At 43.1% G+C, this 18,428-nt stretch overlaps 1 protein-coding gene across 1 annotated transcript in view; it reads right to left on the bottom strand.

Annotated features, from left to right (window-relative positions):
• The window catches only part of Ehd4 (EH domain containing 4), an 87,940-nt gene that overhangs the window by 50,759 nt on the left and 18,753 nt on the right, over positions 1-18,428 (bottom strand). The window contains exons 2-3 of the mRNA XM_005316447.4: positions 14,902-15,078; positions 3,093-3,190 (exon numbers count right to left, since the gene is read on the bottom strand). Of these exons, the coding sequence (XP_005316504.1) occupies positions 3,093-3,190; positions 14,902-15,078 (275 nt within the window). The remainder of the gene's footprint in view (positions 1-3,092; positions 3,191-14,901; positions 15,079-18,428) is intronic.

Below are 18,428 nucleotides of genomic sequence, written 5' to 3'. Positions count from 1 at the left end.
ACTTCCTGGAGAAGATGGGACCGATCTAAAGCTGGTCAAAAGGACATCAGTATAAGCATATTTGAGAACAAAGTAGTATTTGCAATAGTTTAAGCTAAAAACTGCTTTAAGATACTTCATAATCTTTAGGGTTAATGTGTTGAAAATGTCAGCTGACTGGGCTGGGGATGTGGCTCAAGCGGTAGAGCGCTCGCCTGGCATGTGTGCGGCCTGGGTTCGATCCTCAGCACCACATACAAAAAAAGATGTTGTGTCCGCCGAAAAACTAAATAATTTTTTTTTTCTCTCTCTCTCTCTTTAAAAAAAAAAAGAAAATGTCAGCTGACTGACTAACCACCAACTATGCCCCAACACCATGTGACCATTCAAGCTTGGGATCCCCAGCTGCCAGCTGCAGTGCTGTCACTTGTGGCTTGAGGTCCTTCCTCACCAATTGCTATGTCTGTCAGAGCAGCAGGGACCAGCTGACTGGCTCAAACCATATGTGCTATTTCTGTACATAGGATGTGAGGAAGGTGAGGAAGTGCACGCCGTGGTAAATCAGACCAGGATATGAGTCAGATCATATTATAAAGGGTTGAAAAGGACCGATCTTCAAAGCACACTGAGCATCATGCCGGGCTTCAACATAATTGGAAAGGAGCCACAGTTTGAAAGACGCTTATAATTACTAAGTAAAGGAGAAACACTGAAGACTGTGAAAGGTTAAGTTTGGTCAAAGGCCTACAAGTGAAAAGAAATAGATAAGGTAGAAACCATACTCTAAGGGTCTTAAAATTCTGCAATAAAAAGAAAGATTTACCAGGATCACCTACTTCTCCAACAAATTTTGGTCAGATAAGCAGAGGCAGTCAAGTAGCAACAGAACAGAAAAGCTATAGGATATTGGGCTTGCCTTATTTTTCTTTTCAAACAAAAAATTTTATCTGCAAGGCAATCTTTCTTGGGCCAAATTAATGGTCCTAAACTAGCTCTTTAAAATAAGAGAATCTATGGACAATGAGGTATAAAGATATGCCCCAAAATATGGATGTCTGTAAGTAACACTCGAAGAGTAAAAATCTGTTAACAATCACAATATCACAAATCAGTTAAATAAACCATGGTGTGTCCCTTTCCTGGAATCCAAGCAGCTGTTAAAAGAAGTGACATAATTTGAATATTCTTGCATAAAGTGATGTCTGAGATAAACTGTTATGTCAAAATATCAAGCTGTAGAAAATATGTATGGCAATCACATTTCTGTTAGAAATGATGTTTGGAGAAGTCTCTAAGGAGTCAGAGAAGACCACTTAAAACTGTTACTAGTGACCCACTGAATCATTTACAACAGCTATTTTATTTTTTATTTTTTAAAAATATTTATGTTTTAGTTGTAGTTGGACACAATTCCTTTATTTTGTTTATTTATTTTTATGTGGTGCTGAGGATTGAACCCAGGTCCTCGCATGTGCTAGGTGAGCACTCTACTGCTGAGCCCCAGCCCCAGCCTCTAAAACAACAGCTATTTTATAACAGAGAATAAAACCAACAAAGATATTTATAAGAAAAGAATAGCACACATCTGTTTTTTTTCTCTAGTTGCAAGATTCTGGGAGGCCTTAGGTGGCCTAATGGTACTGCCAGCATCCCTGGCTGAATCAGTGTGCAGCAGGACAAACCCTGGGAAGGGTCCAGTTCTGGGCAGCCCTGAGCTCTCTGCAGGTCCAAGATGGCAGCAGGGAGGCAGCAGAGTCAGCATTTCTGAAATGCCATGGGAAAAGGGCTTACTGGCCTCAGAAGCCCTTTGTTTACCCCTGCCCCTGTCACAGCACCCTTGCAGGGCCTGCATAATTGCTCTTCTGCTTGGTGAGCTGTGGGGAGCTCACAGCTTAGCCATACTTGTGGCCATGACCCCAGACCACCACTGCTCAGCCTTGGCATGCCAGCACATCTCAAAATGGTTTTACTGGCTTGCTGTTCAAGAGGCTGCAAAGAGTTATTAGTGAGGTGTGACACAAACAATTCATCTGCACATCACTTCCCTCCCAGCAGAGCCTTGTGGAAGCATCCTTTCTTCCACAACAAGGGTGAAGGGAGGTAGTTGACCTGCCCCTGTCACCACAGGAATCCATCCTAATGCCCTCCCAACCACACATTTCCTCTCTGTAAATCAATGTCCTCTGGTCTTCCTGACAGCCCCTTTCTTCAGGAGAGAGGGGAGGCAACACGCCCATCTGTAGAAACCATCTGCCTAGGTCTGCAAACCACTATTGCTTCAGCCTTGTCTGCTCAAAGCTGAAGAAGCCCATGCTATTGTTGAAGTATTTTTGTTCTTTTACTTAGATCTACTCTGAATGCCTTACAGGCTGTTTCCACTGAGTTCTATGACAACTTGATCAATGTCTGACTTCTTCACCAGAACAAGAGCCCCTTGAGGGAAGAACTTGCACCGTCTCCAGTGCATAGCACAGCATCTGCTACCAAGTAGGTGCCCAGTAAAGGCTTGCTCAGTGAAAGGATGCTACAAGGGCTGCTGGGGGATCCATGGAAGTGGGAGCAGGAAGGAGCTTGGGAGGTTTCTCTTCTCTCCCATGTCCAGCTTGCCTCCTCTGTTTTTTGTAATATGTGTCCAGGTGAATAGTTAGCAAGAGATATTTCCCCTCTCAAATGCTGGAGACTTATCAGAGCTGTGAATAACAGATGACAGAGTTTAAAGGAATGAGGAGACTTTAGAAAGACCCCAGAAAGTTTCTCAGTTGAAATGCAGAGCCTGTGATGCTGACCCCCTGGTTGTTTCTTGGGGGCCCTTCAACTTATCCAGGGATGCTGTGAGGTGTCCTGGAAAGTGGTTGTGCTAAAGGATGGGAGGAATATGACAGAGGCCAGACATGGTGGTGCATGCCTGTAAACCTAGCAGCTCAGGAGGCTGAGGCAGGAGGAGAGTGAGTTCAAAGCCAGCCTCGGCAACTGTGAGGCAATAAGCAAATCAGTGAGACCCTGTCTCTAAACAAAATACAAAAAAAGAAAAAAGAATATGATCCTCTTCCCATATTAGAGAGGATCTCAGACAGTCCTGCAGGAGAGCAGAAGGGGCAAGATGGAGCACTGACCTCGGCTGATGCGCTGCTTCTCCCCAGATAAGATGCCAGGGCTGTCAATGATGCTGATACTCTTCAGGACCTGATTGGGCAGCTGAGAGCACATGAACCTAGAAGAACCAGACAAAAAAGGCGGGGTCAGAACTGGGCCTCACAAAGGGCTCTAACTCCAGGTGCCCAGGGCTTTCTGGGCCCACTTATGTCTGTTAAGTGGGGGTGTAGAGGAGGTTGGCGGACACTAAAGAAGCTTGTAAGGTTGCCTGTACAGCAGGGGCTTCGAAAGAATAATGGTAACTCCACTGGTGCCACACAATGATGCCAGCCTATGGGACAGATGTGGGAGGTAGGCTGGCTACTTACCACTTGATCTCTGTTAACTTTCATTTGATCCTCATATTAACCTCCCGAGGAAAAAAATTACTATCACTTTGGGGTAACTAGCTCAGTGTCACTCAGAGCTAGATCTTACATCCAGGTCAACCTGACTCAAGTCCATGAGCCTCCCTTTCCTTCCTCCTTGCTCTTCCTGTCCAAGCATCCCTTCTCCTGTAGGAAATCCCATGACTCCTTTAGAGGGCACTTCCCCACTTGGCTACAGTACCCCAAACTCCCTGTCCTGTCCTGCCCATTCCCCGGGGTGAGGGCTGGAGGTATTGGGGTCTGTTTCTTTGTCTGGTACCCCAAAATTCAGCACCCAATGCCTCTTTGGTTTTAGCTCCAGGGAAGGGCAGACACCTATGTGCAATGCCCCAAATCTTCCAGTGTTAGGAATCCTAGAAGTTCCCTGGCAGCAGACAACTGGGCTGCGGCTGGGTCCTTGGATGAGCTTTTCTAAGCCTCTTTCCTATCTCTCATTGCCTGATGCCACTTCCTTCTTCTGACTGTGGTCCTTCCTGTTCTGGTTTTAGTCAGCTACCTTTGCGATGGCCTCATGGAAGCAGATTGGGGTAGGAGGAAAATTCTGGCCTGGGGATTGGCAGACCTGGGCTCAGTTTCTGCTTAGTCTTTGCCAATGATTTTCATGGGCCCTGGACAAGGGCCTCCCTCTTTGGACCTCAGTTCCTCATGTATGCTGGAGACACTCTGGACCAGAAACTGGTGATGTTCTTTATAGCTTTACCACTGTAAACTCTATGAGTAACAGCAGGAAGCACTTTGTTACTTCCAACCCAGGCAAGAGAGCCTGGTCTGGATCTTTGTTAGGTCCTGTGTATGTTTTAAGGAGGAAACAGGAGTGCCTCTCCTTTTCCTGTCCTATCAGTGGCCAACTTCTTTCTCTGTGTGGCAGAAAGCTTGAAAACACTCGATAACAGCTCAATTCTTCCATTCAGTGGAAGTAGTGGGGATTACTCACAAAGTAAGTATGCTGGGAATTCGGGACAGGGAGGCCGCCCAGCCTCCACAGTGCCTATGAACAGACTGACTCCACAGGCAGGGGAGGGCAGCCCAAGCCCGGGTTACCAATTTGACATTTCAACATCACTTTGCTTCAAGGTGCTCAGGACAAGTTTTTCCATACATTCTTTCCTATCTTTCCAAAACATCCCAGGAAGGCAGGGGAAAGGAGGATCCTTTCTCAGGTGGAAAACTTGCAGCACAAAGCAGGAGGACAACTTGAGGCTATGTGCTAATGCATGGCTGACTGGGGACTAGAGACCTAAACTACTTTTTTTGCAGTCCTGGGGTTGAACCCAGGGCCTCATACAATGCTAGGCAAGCACTCTACCATGAACTACATTCCCAGCCTGCAACTTAGCATTTTTGATATCAGATGAATAGAAAGCAACCCATTTAGTTAAATATGCAATGTTAAAAATAGAGGGTCAAGAGAGGCACATAATGTAATCCCAGCGATTTGGGGAGGCTAAGGCAGGAGGGTTGAGAGTTCAAACCTGGCATCAACAACTTAGTGAGGCCCTAAGCAACTCAGCAAGACCCTGTCTCTAATAAAATATTTTAAAAAGGACTGGGGTTGTGGCTCAGTGGTTAAACTCCCTGGATTCAATCCCTGGTACTCCCCCCCCCCAAAAAAAGGGGGGGGGTTGAGTAAATTTAAAATAAATTGCTCATTTCTGCTTTTCCCTCCCTACCCCTGCACCCTGAACTCCACTGCCCAATGCCAAGAAAGATTTGTGAGTAAAGCATATAGGGATTGCCAAGTACCGTTTGTAAATTCACAGAGCAAAACACAACTAACTACCCAGTTGTCTAGAACTGGGGGAGGAACTGAGTTCTAAGCACATTTCTTGTCATTTCCTCCTTTCTATCAAGCAGCCCAAGACATCTGGTGATGCTAAACATATTGCACCTACATGAAACTATTTTACACAAACTGTTCCCATGGGGAGGCTGATGTTTCTCCAAAACCACAAGCTCACACTCAGTATCAATTTTTCCAAAACATAAACCCTTAGATTTTGGTGTGTGGCTGACACAGGGATTCAAAATTTACATACTGTTCACTCCCTGTGTATAAAGAAACGGCATTTTAACAGCTCCCAGGCTTCCTGATGCAACAGCAGAGGATAAATGTGCGAGCCAGAGAGAAAAAGGCAGTGCAATGAGCTGATGTCACCACACGATACATAAGGGAGCCAGGCCAGGGGCCTAGACAACTGCCAAGGGGAGGAGAAGGAGGAGAGCGAGCCCTTAGGGGCACATGAGAGGGGCCGCTGAAGTTGTGTGTGCAAAGCTGGATCCTACTCCATGAAAGAGCATGGGTGGGGTTGGGCAGGAGAGCACAGAGCACCAGTGAGCACTCAGTCCTCAAGGCTGCCACAGCTGCACTGTAAAGCTAGAACCATAAAGTACTCTACCACTGAGCCACATCTCCAGCCCATAGATGTATTCTCAAAAACCATTGGGCTGGGGATGTGGCTCAAGCGATAGCGTGCTCGCCTGGCATGCGTGCGGCCCGGGTTCGATCCTCAGTACCACATACAAACAAAGATATTGTGTCCACCAAAAACTAAAAAAAAAAAAAAATATAAACTCTCTCTCTCTCTCTCTCTTTAAAAAAAAAAAAAAAACGAAACCAAAAAAAAAAAAACATTTAGCCAGGTATGGTGGTGCTACATGCCTAGAGTCCCAGAGACCTGGGAAACCTAGGCAGAGGATCACAAGCTTGAGTCCAGCCTGGACAAGTTAGTGAGAACTTGTCTTAAAATAGGAAAAATTTAGAGGACTGAGAGTATAGTTCAGTGGCAGAATGCTTTCCTTGCATGTGCCAAGCCCAGGGTTAGATCCTTAGTACCACAAAAGAAAAAGCAAACAAATAAAAATCCACATTTTATTGTAATCAGAAAGTGCCTAATGCTTCTCTATCAATCATGTTTTACTCTCTGCATTCAGAAAGGAAGGTAGGAAGCAAGCTCACTTGTTGTATCCATCACAGTCGGTGCTGGCGAGGCCTGTGCCTTTCTGCTGAAATGTTTCCAAACACAGATTTGCTGTTCCAGGATGGATTTCCTACTCCTTCCTGAATGATTAACACAAAGTGCATCTGTGCCTGGCCTTCTCCACATGAAATATGTGGACATGTGCTGGTCAGAACCGTAGCTGACCTGATGAGCTTTGTTTTCAAAAGTCAAAGAAGGGAAGGGAGGAACCAAGATTCTTAGCTGGGTCCCCATTCCATGTCACCTCCAAATCTAGGGAAGGTCGGGGTAACAGAAAGAAGTGGTTGACACCCTAATGGCACAGGCTGTAGGGTTTTGGGCATGTTGCCAGGAGTCCTGACTCACAGTAAAGTGAGAGGCGAGAGAATAGATTACTTAAAATTGCTTCTCAATGCTAAAATTCCAAGTCAATGATCAATTTTATTTTTTCACAGATAAGGTTTTTTTTTTTTGTTTTTTTTTTTGGTGCTGGGGATTAAATCCCAGGGTCTTGTGCATGTGAAGCAAGCACTCTACCAACTGAGCTATATCCCCAGCCCCATAGATTTATGAGATTTCATAAATACCAAATAATCATATTAGATATTATAATAATCAAATTTGGATCAAATTAGCCCTGAGGAGAATCAAACTTTTTAAAATGTAGTTCAGCTGAGGAATGAGACAACTTTGTATAAAGAAAAAATGGCTTTAGAAGAGACATAACATAATGGGGCTTCTCCAACGAGAGGGCAGAAAGACTGGCTGGAAAGAAGAGTTCAGTGATCAGTTTTTCAAGAATTCAACTTGTAAAAGAACCTTAACACTGACTGAATTTTTAATGAAACAGTGATGTCTGTGGCGTTTGTAATAACAATAAACTAGCAGCAGCATTTACTGACCTCTTACCATGTGTCAGGTCTGTTCTAAGCATTTCCTCTGCACATGAACTCAATCTTTCCACAATTCAAGGGGCCTATGGGCTGGGAGCTGTCATCTTATAAAGAAGATGACTGGGGCCCAGAGAGTCCATATGCTGTAACTTGCCAAATCTCATGGCCAACAAGAGACAGAACTGGGATACTGTTAGCCTGGCAGTTCTGCCTGTGGAGCCCAGGGTCTTAGCTATATGGCTACTAATAACTCATGCTTTTGAGGTAACAGTAGGGGAAAATGTCAGGTCCTCATCCCTGATACTTCTGGAACTGACCGAAACACACTGGTGTCACCAGGACCTGTGTGCTCAGTATGCTGCTGGCTGGGTCCATTCCTTCTAACCTGCCTCCTCATGCTTTTGAATCATGATTTTTGTGTGCCTTTAGCACACACAGGGAAATATCTTGAAACATGAGTGACATGCCACAGTCCTGGAGCTCTTCTCCCAGGGGCTACCTTGTGGGGCTTGCTCTCGACCTGGTCGTATGGAGGGTAGGGGCAGTGAACAGAAGGCAGATGTGTGCTTTTACCAATTTCCCTCGTGTAGGTCTCTAAACCTCTCTGAGCAACTATTACAAGGTTAGCTATTAGGCTGAAATAAATTTAAACTTACAATGGCGAGAGTATAGAACTGTTTCAAAGCATTTCCTTTGACGCAGCCCATTTTATTCACATGGGTAAAACCAGAGACATTACACATCCATACTAAGTAGGAGAATACATAGGACACAGTCTATAAAAAAGACTTTAACAATTAAATTGTAATAGTTATTACATGGTCCTTCTACAATGGCTGAGCTCACCTTCCAGTGCCCAGGAAGAACTGAAGTCCACGTCTAAACTATATAAAAGCCCCTGGTTGCCCTTTGACTAAATCTTATGAAATTATCACTTTGAAAGGTAAAAGATGGTTGAAGACTGGTGATTTCACATGGTTCAACCTAAACGGTTACTTTTATAAATCCTCTCCTGATGGCCAGTGGTGAAAACTGGGTGCAATGCACCAGCCTAGAGGATCTGTCTGAGCCCAGGGAGTACAGCTAGTTTTCTGGAATGCTGGACCCGTATAGGCAGCTGCCAAACAAGAACAATGATCTGGAAGTCACTTCAAGTCCCAAGGTTAAAAATTAACAGGAAAAGCTTCGGCAGTTTATTGTGGTTATTATGACAAATGTACTACAAAACATAAACAAAACATAAAACAGTTGTCCTTTCAGATTTAAATAAAACTTTTTTTTTTCTGCTGTGTCCAGAGTGATTCTTGGCAAAAGCCTGTTTTCCTTAATTTCTGCAGCTAAATTAGGTGGAGAAGTCAGTGTGTGTGTCTTTCCAATGTTGTGGACATATGGCAAGTCATTTTTAAAAAATTTCCCAATGGGCCAGGCACAGTGGTGCACACTTGTAATCCCAGTGGCTCAGGAGGCTGAGGCAGGAGGATTGAGAATTCAAAGCCAGCCTCAGCAAGTTAGCAGGGCCCTAAGCAACTCAGTGAGACCCTATCTCTAAATAAAATATATAAAAGAGCTGGGAATGTGGCTCAGCAGTTAAACACTTTGGAATTCAATCTCTAGTACTCCCCCCACCACTAAAAAAATTCCCAATGGTAAATAAATGATTAATAAGTGACTAAATATCTAAAACTCAAATAATAATATTGAATGAACCCTCATTTATTTACATAGAGGTAACAAATGGAGTACAAGTCCAAAACCATACCTGTGTGTTCTATGATGGGCAAATTATCCCACAAACCTAAGACAGTGGTTTTCACCATCACTATGAACCATCATCAGGTCTGCCTAAAATGACAGTGCACTGGAGGGACAGTTTAGACTCCTTCAATTCAAAAGGAAGTTTCAAAAACTTAAATCCTAGGGCAAGCAATTAAAGTTATTTTTTTTAAATGGAATTTCTTTTGTGAGAGACTACAATTAGAAAAAATACCAGATTTTAAGACTAAACACAATGTTTCTTAACTATCTGGATTAAAAAGTATTTCTAATTTTTAGAAAAGTAGACTGTGGGAAAAACAACATGCAATTCAGAAGCAGACTGCATGGGAAAATGTCAGTCCTCAACCCTGATACTTCTGGAACTGACTGAAATGTACTGGGGTCGCCAGGGGCTGTGTGCTCAGCCTGCAGCTGGCTGGGTCCATTCCTCCTGGGGTGGCCTGCCTCCTGATACACTGTAAAATGTCAATAACCCACTGCAATGGTGCCACTCCAAAAAAGGTGGACCATGGGACTCCTCTCTCAAGGGAAGCAATGGTGAAGTTGTTTTTGTTGTTGTTGTTGTTTTTGTTTTTTTAAGGAAAAAAAAATAAATCTTTTTTCAGAGATGAAATGATTTAGATTATCAGATGTGAAAGTCACACTTGATAATCTAAATCATTTCATCTCTGAAAATTCTTACATTGTCTCATAATGAGCTTTTGGGGGACAGCCCATAGCTAAACTAAAATAATAAGCCTGGATTTACATATCTACCAAACATGATGAAGTTTCAGAACTCCTTTTGTTGTAGACTCAACTCCTCCTTTTATCGTTCAAGTGTGAACAATTCTATAATTTGCACCTGTCTTTTCAGGAATTCATCTTCATTTCTCAAAAATGCACCACAGACTTCTGCTAGCCTCTTCAAAAATCAGCCTGGGAGACTGAGATTCAGGCTCCACTGGATTTGCTTAATGCTGGGTAGTGGTGTTCCAAGCATCACCTGGTTCTACCTTGTGAAATACTTGACTCTTCTACTGTTCCCAGAAGGATGCTGAAAAACCAGCCTCTACCTCAGAGCAAGGCCTGTCCAAGGAAGGGACATCACCTTTGTCCTTGGAAAGACCCACAGAGCACTCCTAGGCACATTCCCACCCTGTTAAGTTGTTTATCTACAAATAACAGGAGAGATCTGCTGTGCCAGGTGTCCCAGACTCAGTCAGGCTAGTGGGGATCCATAACAACCCCCTAGCAGCCATCAATCAGCATGAAACAGGGAAATACCTGGGATGCCAGATGACCCTCCCAGTTTATGGTGGTTGATAACGTTGGGAAACCATGTAGTTCAGCACGTACACCCCTCTTGGCTTAAATCAATCAGTTCAAATAAATCCCCCTCTTGTAGTAACCAATCACCCCTACCCAACTTGTTCCCGCCAGTGAATGTGCTAATCATGTTTTAGAGTTGTTTTATGATTTTCCCATGGTGTGTGATGATTTGCTAAGAGATGCTATGATGTATGTGAAGTCCCTGCCTTCCCCAAAGAATGTATAAAACTGCTGCAAACCCTGGGCTTGGGGCCTCTCAGTGTCACCAGTTGCTGTGTGTGCACGCACGGAGGACTGAGCTAGCTCACAATAAACACCTCTTTGCTGATTACATCGATCTTGGTCTCTGGTGGTCTTTTGGGGGTCCCGAATTCAAGCATAACAATGCTACAGTAATGTAAGTGTGATTGAGTGCCCTGTGCCAACTGACACTCTTTCTTAAATAAGAGCTTTTGTGAAGCAGTAATGTCACGCAGATACCATCACTGCTTGATCAGGCTGTCTGCTCTAACATGTGCTATGAATTTCCATGAGGCACATCCCTTACACATAAGCCTTTGTCAGTGCTTAGCTAGGCACAGGGTGGTAAACAGGAAGGGGAAACCTGAATTCTAGTCCTGATTCTGCCTGTTTTTGACAGCCTCTTCTTGAATAAACCATTTTTGTTTTCTGCTTCTAGTTTTCTTACCTATGAATTGGACATGGTGTTGTCTATCAACCCCTCAAGCATTATATAGATGAAACTATGTGAACTACACCTTGGGGAACAATCACTATCATCTCTACCATCTCTGCTGGAAGGCAATTTTGGGGATAGCCCTGAAGTAAAACAGGGGCAGTAGGCAAGGACTCAATCCTAATGCCATTCTATTGGGAAGCTCAGTATTATCTATGGAGAGACTCTCTGGACAGATGGCCTGGGATCTAGTCCCAACACTGCTACTTATTGGGGAGTGACCAAATGAAAATCAAATTAACTCCTTTATGCCTCAATTCCTCTTCTGTATCTTGGGTATAATGGTAGAAACCATGCCAAAGGATTTTTAGAGAATTTAAAGCCAAAACACCTCAGCTTTCTGTGTTTAATATACAAGTAAAGTTTGGAACAGTACCTGACACATGGTAAATATCATATAATTATTTCCTCTTATTTTGCATATTATTCTAAACTCAATTAATAGTTGATTATATAATGCATGAATTATTTCCAGCAAGTTTTAAATTCTGAGATAACATTGCCATTCAAAATCCTTCCTGAATACTTCCATACTTATCTGCTGTGTGTTTGAGATTTAAAAAACATACAGTTTTAATTAGGGAAGTAAATCATTTGCCCAAGTCAGACAGGCCAATAACTACTTTTCCTGCTTTTGCCTTTGTGAATACATAAAATGAGAATTTGAAAAAAGCGGCAGCTTATTTCTTTTTTAAACCTTTGCCAGGCAAAAAAGTACAAGATGAAGGGCCGTGGTAATGAAACCTTAATATTCCAGAGCTGTCTTTCAGGGGGATGGATCCCGTGCCTTGTACTTTCCGGAGCCACCGGAACCTCCCAGGGCCAGTTCTGGGACAGGAAGTCTGAGCTGTTGCCTGCCCCCTGTGCAGAGCTCAGGGATGCCCTGATGGGGGGTGCTTCCTGTACTACTTCCCCTCAATGCTATTGCACACAACCCAGGAGATACAGGGAGTTGATACTCTGAGGCTCTCCCACCTTGGGCTCAGCCTCTGCTTCTCTCACAAGAAGAAGCTGCCACATAGTTGCTCTGGAGTTAAAGGGTAAGCTCCTCTTGGAGAAGAGAATCCTGAGTGGCAGCGGGGAAGTCATCTGGTCAGTGTTCTGCAAGTCACTGTTAGTAATAAGATGGAACTTCTCCATGACTCCATCCACGTCATCGTACGCTCCTGCTCATCCCACTGCCAAGTTCCCTTGCTGCTGCTTGGAAGTTTTCTTTGATTTGCAACAGAGAGCATCTAGATGCCTAGAGTGCATCTGTTTTCTGTGAAAACTTTTTCACAGAAGGCACCTGTGGAGGCTGCCATGGCTGCACTCAGCAGCGCTGCTGCGTAGTGTTAGGCACATGTTTATTCCAGCATCCACGTGAATGGTGCCCCCTGGAGTTGTGCAAGGAGGCACCTCAGCCTTTGGGAGGGCAGGAGTCAGCAGGGAGGATCCGATCCTATTTTTAGAAACATCTAGAAAGGAGAAGTGCAGCTCAAGCTGCTGTCTGTCAGAGCCAATCCTACTTCCTCTCCCGAAACAGGCTAGAATTGCTCTTCCAGCTTTCCTCTTCCTATGACTGACGTGATCCCTCAATCTCTAACGTGTTCCCCCAATCTCTAAAGCTAGACATGCAAAAGAAAAAAATGGAGAGGCAGGTGGAGGCTGATAAGGAAGAAGAAAAGGGGTTTTAAAAACAAAGAAAGTATGGACATTTTAATAATATCAATTCTTTCCATCCATGAACATGATTTCTTGGATAGGACCCCAAAAGCATAGGAAACAAAAGCAAAAACTGATAAGCAGGATTACTTCAAACTAACAGCATCTGTACAGCAAAGGAAACAATCAAACCAAGTGAAGAGACAACATACAGAATGTGAAAAACTATTTGCCAGCTATTCATCTGACAGTGGTTCAATACCCAGAATATACAAAGAACTCTAAAAACTTAACAGCTGGTGGCACATGTCTGTAATCCCAGGAACTAAGGAGGCTGAAGCAGGAGAATCTCAAGTTCAAAGGCAGCTTTAGCGAGGCCCTAAGCAACTTAGGGAGACCCTGTCTCAAAAATTAAAAATAAAAAGAATTGGAAATGTGGCTTAGGGGTTAAGATTTCCTGTATTAAATCCCTAGTACCAAAACAAAACAAAAAACATGCACACACAAAACCCAAACTAAAACTTAACAACAAAAAAACAAGTAATCCAGTTTAAAAATGGTCTGAATAGACATTTCTCAAAAAAAGAAACACAAATGGCCAATAACTGTGTGAAAAAATGCTCAACATTATTAGCCAATAAGGTAATAAGAATCAAAACAATGAGAACCATCTCACTCCAGTTAGGTGACTATTACCCAGAACAAAGAACAAACAAGCAAACAAACAACAATAACCACCAAATGCTGGCAAGGATGTGGGAGAAAAAGCAACTGTTATACACTGCTGGTGGGAAGGTAAACTGATACAGCCATTATGGAATACCATATGGAAGTTTCTAAAAAAACTAAAAGTAGATCTACCATATGTTCTAGCTACATCACTCCTGGGTACAGATTCAAAGGAAATGAAGTCAGCATACAACAAGAGATCCTGAATGCCCATGTTTATTGCAGCACTTTCCACAATAGCTAATATATAAAATCAGTTCAGCTGCCTATCAAAAAATATACATATATGTGTATTATTTTGTCATAAAGAAGAATAAAATTCTGTCATGTGCAGCAAAATGGACGGAACGGAAGACATCATGTTAACCAAAATAAACCAGACACAGAAAGACAAGTATCTCAAGTTTTCTCTTATATATAAAAACTAAATACAAACAAAATCAGAAACAATCAGTGGAGGGCACAAAAAAAAGAAAGGCAGGCTAGGAGTAGCAAACAGGTAGGGAAAGTCATAACAGCAGAATGTGTGCTAAGGCAGAGCTGCAGATGAGGCTGGGTCGCTCTCCCCACACAGTGCCAACACCCACTGATTTCACTGGGAACTCTGCTGAAAGATTATGGGGATGGTACAAATAAAACACATCTCTAAGATGGAACTAATCCCACCACTTTTTTAAAAAATATATTTTTTAGTTGTAGATGGACACAATATTTTATTTTTATGTGGTGCTGAGGATGGAATTCAGTGCTTTCCACATGTGAAGTGAGCACTCATACCACTGAGCTACAACCTCACAAAGTTATGCCCTAATCCCACAACTTTGTATCTATAAAATAATAAAATTAATGTTTTTTGATTTTACTCTATTTCCCCTGCCCTCCATAGAACAAGGAAGCAGCTCAAAGTACCATAATCAAAACAAAAGGAACAGCCAGGGAGGTGAGGTGACCTATCCTGAGTCAGCAGACTAAATCCAGATGTCAGAAGAAACTTAGGTATCCACTGGGATAAGCCCCCTGACTGCAGGAAGCCCGGGCACTTCGTGGCATTCAGCCACCACTTAACATGACTAGTGACAGGGCAACCTGATCCATTTCAACTTATTAGAAATTGTTCTGTGAAGTCTTATAAATGTCCAGTCTTGGGACTTAGCTCTGGTCAATGAAGCCACCCAGAACAGGTATAAATACTGATGTCCTCTGGTAGACTAACAGATATTTGAACACAACTAGCATATTCTCTTTGACTTTTCTCTTCTAGAAACTATTGTTCTATTTTTGAATCTTTACATGCAATTGGCAATAAAAAAAAGTTTAAACATCCTGACCAAAAATGACAGTTTGCTGGTCCTTACCGATTCAGGAAGGCATTTCCAAAGCGACTAAGCTTCCGAAATGGCTTTTTGGGGTCCACGACTAACGCATTCCCAGGGGTACTGCCCTCAGTCTCCCCATACATCACAGCGATGAAGGAATCGGTGGTGGGCTCTGGACCAATCCTCATGCCTGGGAAATCCTGCTCCAGTAGGTATCTGGGAAAAGGAAAAGGAAAAGAAAGCAGAGCAGTTGTCACAAAATGAGAGGTCAGAAAGCTGCCTGGGGTTACCAATGTTTTTACATAATCATTTAAAAATTTGAAAATATTAACTTCAAGAAAAGGAGACAAATCGGCCCTTAAAGCTTGAAATTTTTTTGAAGTATTTTTTTCCACCATTATGAGGAACCTGGTGAAAGAGTCAGACTTCTTGTGGACTTAATTAGGCCTTCTGAAGGTGTTCCTGCTCAGCACGGCAATTCTTGTTTGTGATTCCACTGATGCAGCAGAAGCCACCAAGAGAAGCGCCTGCCCCTTGGCTCCTGTGCTCAGGCTCCTGCTCAGGTTCACCTCAACTGAGCTGCAAGCAGGCACAGCTTCTCTGTGGTCCCCAGGCATCCTGTGCCTGCAGTCATCATGGTGCTCACCATGTTATTGCACTCGTCTGTTTGTGGGCTCCACAAGGCATTTGAGTAATGGGGGCCTGAGGAATGGGGCTCATGGTACAGTGCTTGTCTGGTATATATGAGATCCTGTGTTTGATCCCCAGCACCACAAAACAATGAAAATAAATAAAGGGGACAGAGTCCTGTCCCAGCCCAGCCAGAGGGATGGATGATCATTCACCTAGGGAAGGAAGGGTTCAAGGAAGAAAACCTGCATGACTTTCTGCAGCTCCCCACTGAAACAAACAATTTGGTCCTAAACTATTTGTTTTTAAAAGTCCTGATTGGTCCAAGGATAGAAGGAAAGAACCAAATAACAAATATCAAACACAATTTTACCATCTTTATAAGAATGAGAAATGAAGCTACCCTTTAAACTGTTTTCTTGTAAAGAAAATAGAAATTGATTACCAATTTTAGTAGGTAATAAACCTTTAATTGGTGTGATGCTAGCTTTAACTTTGCCCAAAGTATCTACATTTCTGTGAAGTTGTGGAGCCTTAGAATAGATACATCATTTCAAAGTGTTCCCTAAATTAAGAGTAATTATGGAAAAAAGTCTGGTATAATACCACCTGGTGTTTATACTAAGAAGGCACAAAGCCTTCTCTTTGCACTATGACTTAGTCTTTACAACATTCTCGGGTGGGTGATAACACTATCCTCATTTTGAAGGTGGGAACATTGAGGCATCAGAGGCTAAGTAACTTGCCTAAAGTCACACAATAAATGTTTGAGAGGAAATTGAATGCAGGCAGTTTGACTTCTGAATTTGAGCTCTCTTTTTTGTTTTTACTTTGTTTTGAGAAGGATCTTGCTATGTTGCCCAGGCTGACCTTAAACTCCTGGTCTTAGGTAATCCTCCCACCTTGGTCTCCTGAGTAGGTAGGACTACAGGTTTATGCCACTGTGCCCAGCTCTCCAGATGGGTTTCAACTTGGCCTTGAGTGAGTGGCTTGCTCAGAGATGAGAAGCACAAGGGACATTCAAGACCCTCACCCAGGGTATGCCACTGAGTATAAGGCTTCCTCTATTTTCTCTAATTAAGGGAAAATGGCTCTCCAAACTGTCCCCCGTGCAGTCCTCTGGCCTCCGTGATGATGCAGGCCAGTTCTCCTCATCCTCTCTAGAGAAAAGTTGGATTAAGAATGTGCTATTGTTTCAAAGCATGTTCATATAAAATTTAATACTGTTTTTCAAAACTCTTTCAATGAAAACCTTAGTGCATCTAAGAACCCAGTAAATATCCTCAGGAGCAGAAATGTCCTCATTGATAAATTCTTCAAAAATTACACACAAATCGTAGGAGCATTGGTACAAGTGACTGGGAGAATGTCTCCCAGTCTGTGAAACTGCAGCATTCAAAGTATCTCCAGAGCATGTGGATTTCAAATGCCCAGATGAATATGGAATTCAGGCTCACAGCCACTCTGGGATCTCAAGTCTGAAGTCATTTGGCAGCAAAGCTAGAATTCAAAGTCTCATTGCATACCCTGCAATGTCCAGTTTAATTTCTATGCCCTGTGGCTGGGATGAGGGTAGGCCCTGAGGCCCTGGGAAGAAACTGAGGAAGGGAGCCAGTGCTGAGCTCCCTGAGGCACACAGTTCCCAACTCACAAAAGGGTCATGTCCAAGGGTTGGTTTGACACCTGATAGGCCCAGTTCCATAGGCTCGGTGTTAACAGCAGAGGGTGGCTGGACCAGCCAGCCTACAAAAGATCACACATACAGTAAAACAGACAACCAGACAAGAGGTGTATCAGCTTCTGGGATAAGGACTTAGGGTTGAGTCTCACCCTTAATGGCTTGCTGCCATAGGGCTCCTCCTCTGACATGGGCAGGAGGAAGTCCTTCAGGTTCCAGACCCGGGAAAGAAAAATGGGCCGTGGGCAGGAATGAGAGGGCATGTGCATGGTGTAGTAAGGCGGTGGGTCCCCAGTTGGACAACTCCTGTGTAAAGTGTATTTAAGTTGATGACCACTGAGGAGAAGTTACTGAATTATCTTCTAAGTTTCACTTATATAAGAGCACAGCAAATTCTATTAATTTTGAATAACAGGAGTTTCAGGGGAAAACCTCAATTATAAAATTATTTAAAGAAGAGCAGGTGTTTCCTACTTTCAAGTTTATGTGACAATAAAAGCTAGAGTTTCCTAAGTAGCTAGCCTGCCAGACAACTTTAATGTCAACTTATTTTTAAAGCAGGCTGCAAATATGAAACAATGTGAAGTACAAGGGGCCCCCCTCAACGGTGACCTTGGTGAATTATTCAGTCTCTGGGTCCCTGATACAGAGGAAGAACTAGAACTAGGAGGAATCACTGCACTATAAAACTTGCTTAGGTTATTAATTTGTTTAGTGATACTTTCTCCCAAAGGTAATAAAAAGTCAAAATTCAATGTTCAATTTCATTATCAAAATAATACAAATGAAAGACATAGAATATTAACAACTTTTTTTTAAAAAAAAAAACATAATACTAAATGCCAGTGAGGGTCTTATGAAATACACATCCTTAGCTATGTTGGTGGAGAACAGTTGGTATGATCTTACTGCAAAGGAATTTGCAGGATAAGGAGTATTTACATCAGGGAGCCCTTATGAGTTTGTTGCCTGTCACCTACTATGGGGGTGAGTTGTGGGCCTATTTCCTTTTTTCCCATGGATTGTCACTTTCTGCAGGGCACAGCCTACAGATTCAGAACTTTAGAACTCAGTCTTTGGAGTCATTTTATCTAACCCCTTATCTTTACAGGGGAAGAGAGTATGGATTAGTACAGGAAAGTGACTTATTGTTGGTCAGACTCAGTGGCCCCAGGACCCGGGGCCCCTTCCTTCTGGCCCAAGGCTTTTGCTCTTGCGTCAGGCTCAGCCCCATGACCTTGAGACCCTCCTAGGTCCC

Source organism: Ictidomys tridecemlineatus, chromosome 5, assembly GCF_052094955.1.
Source record: "Ictidomys tridecemlineatus isolate mIctTri1 chromosome 5, mIctTri1.hap1, whole genome shotgun sequence".
Classification (NCBI taxonomy): Eukaryota; Metazoa; Chordata; class Mammalia; order Rodentia; family Sciuridae; genus Ictidomys; species Ictidomys tridecemlineatus.
The sequence above is the reverse complement of the archived record's forward strand: the minus strand, read 5'-3'. Positions and strand labels throughout refer to the sequence as shown.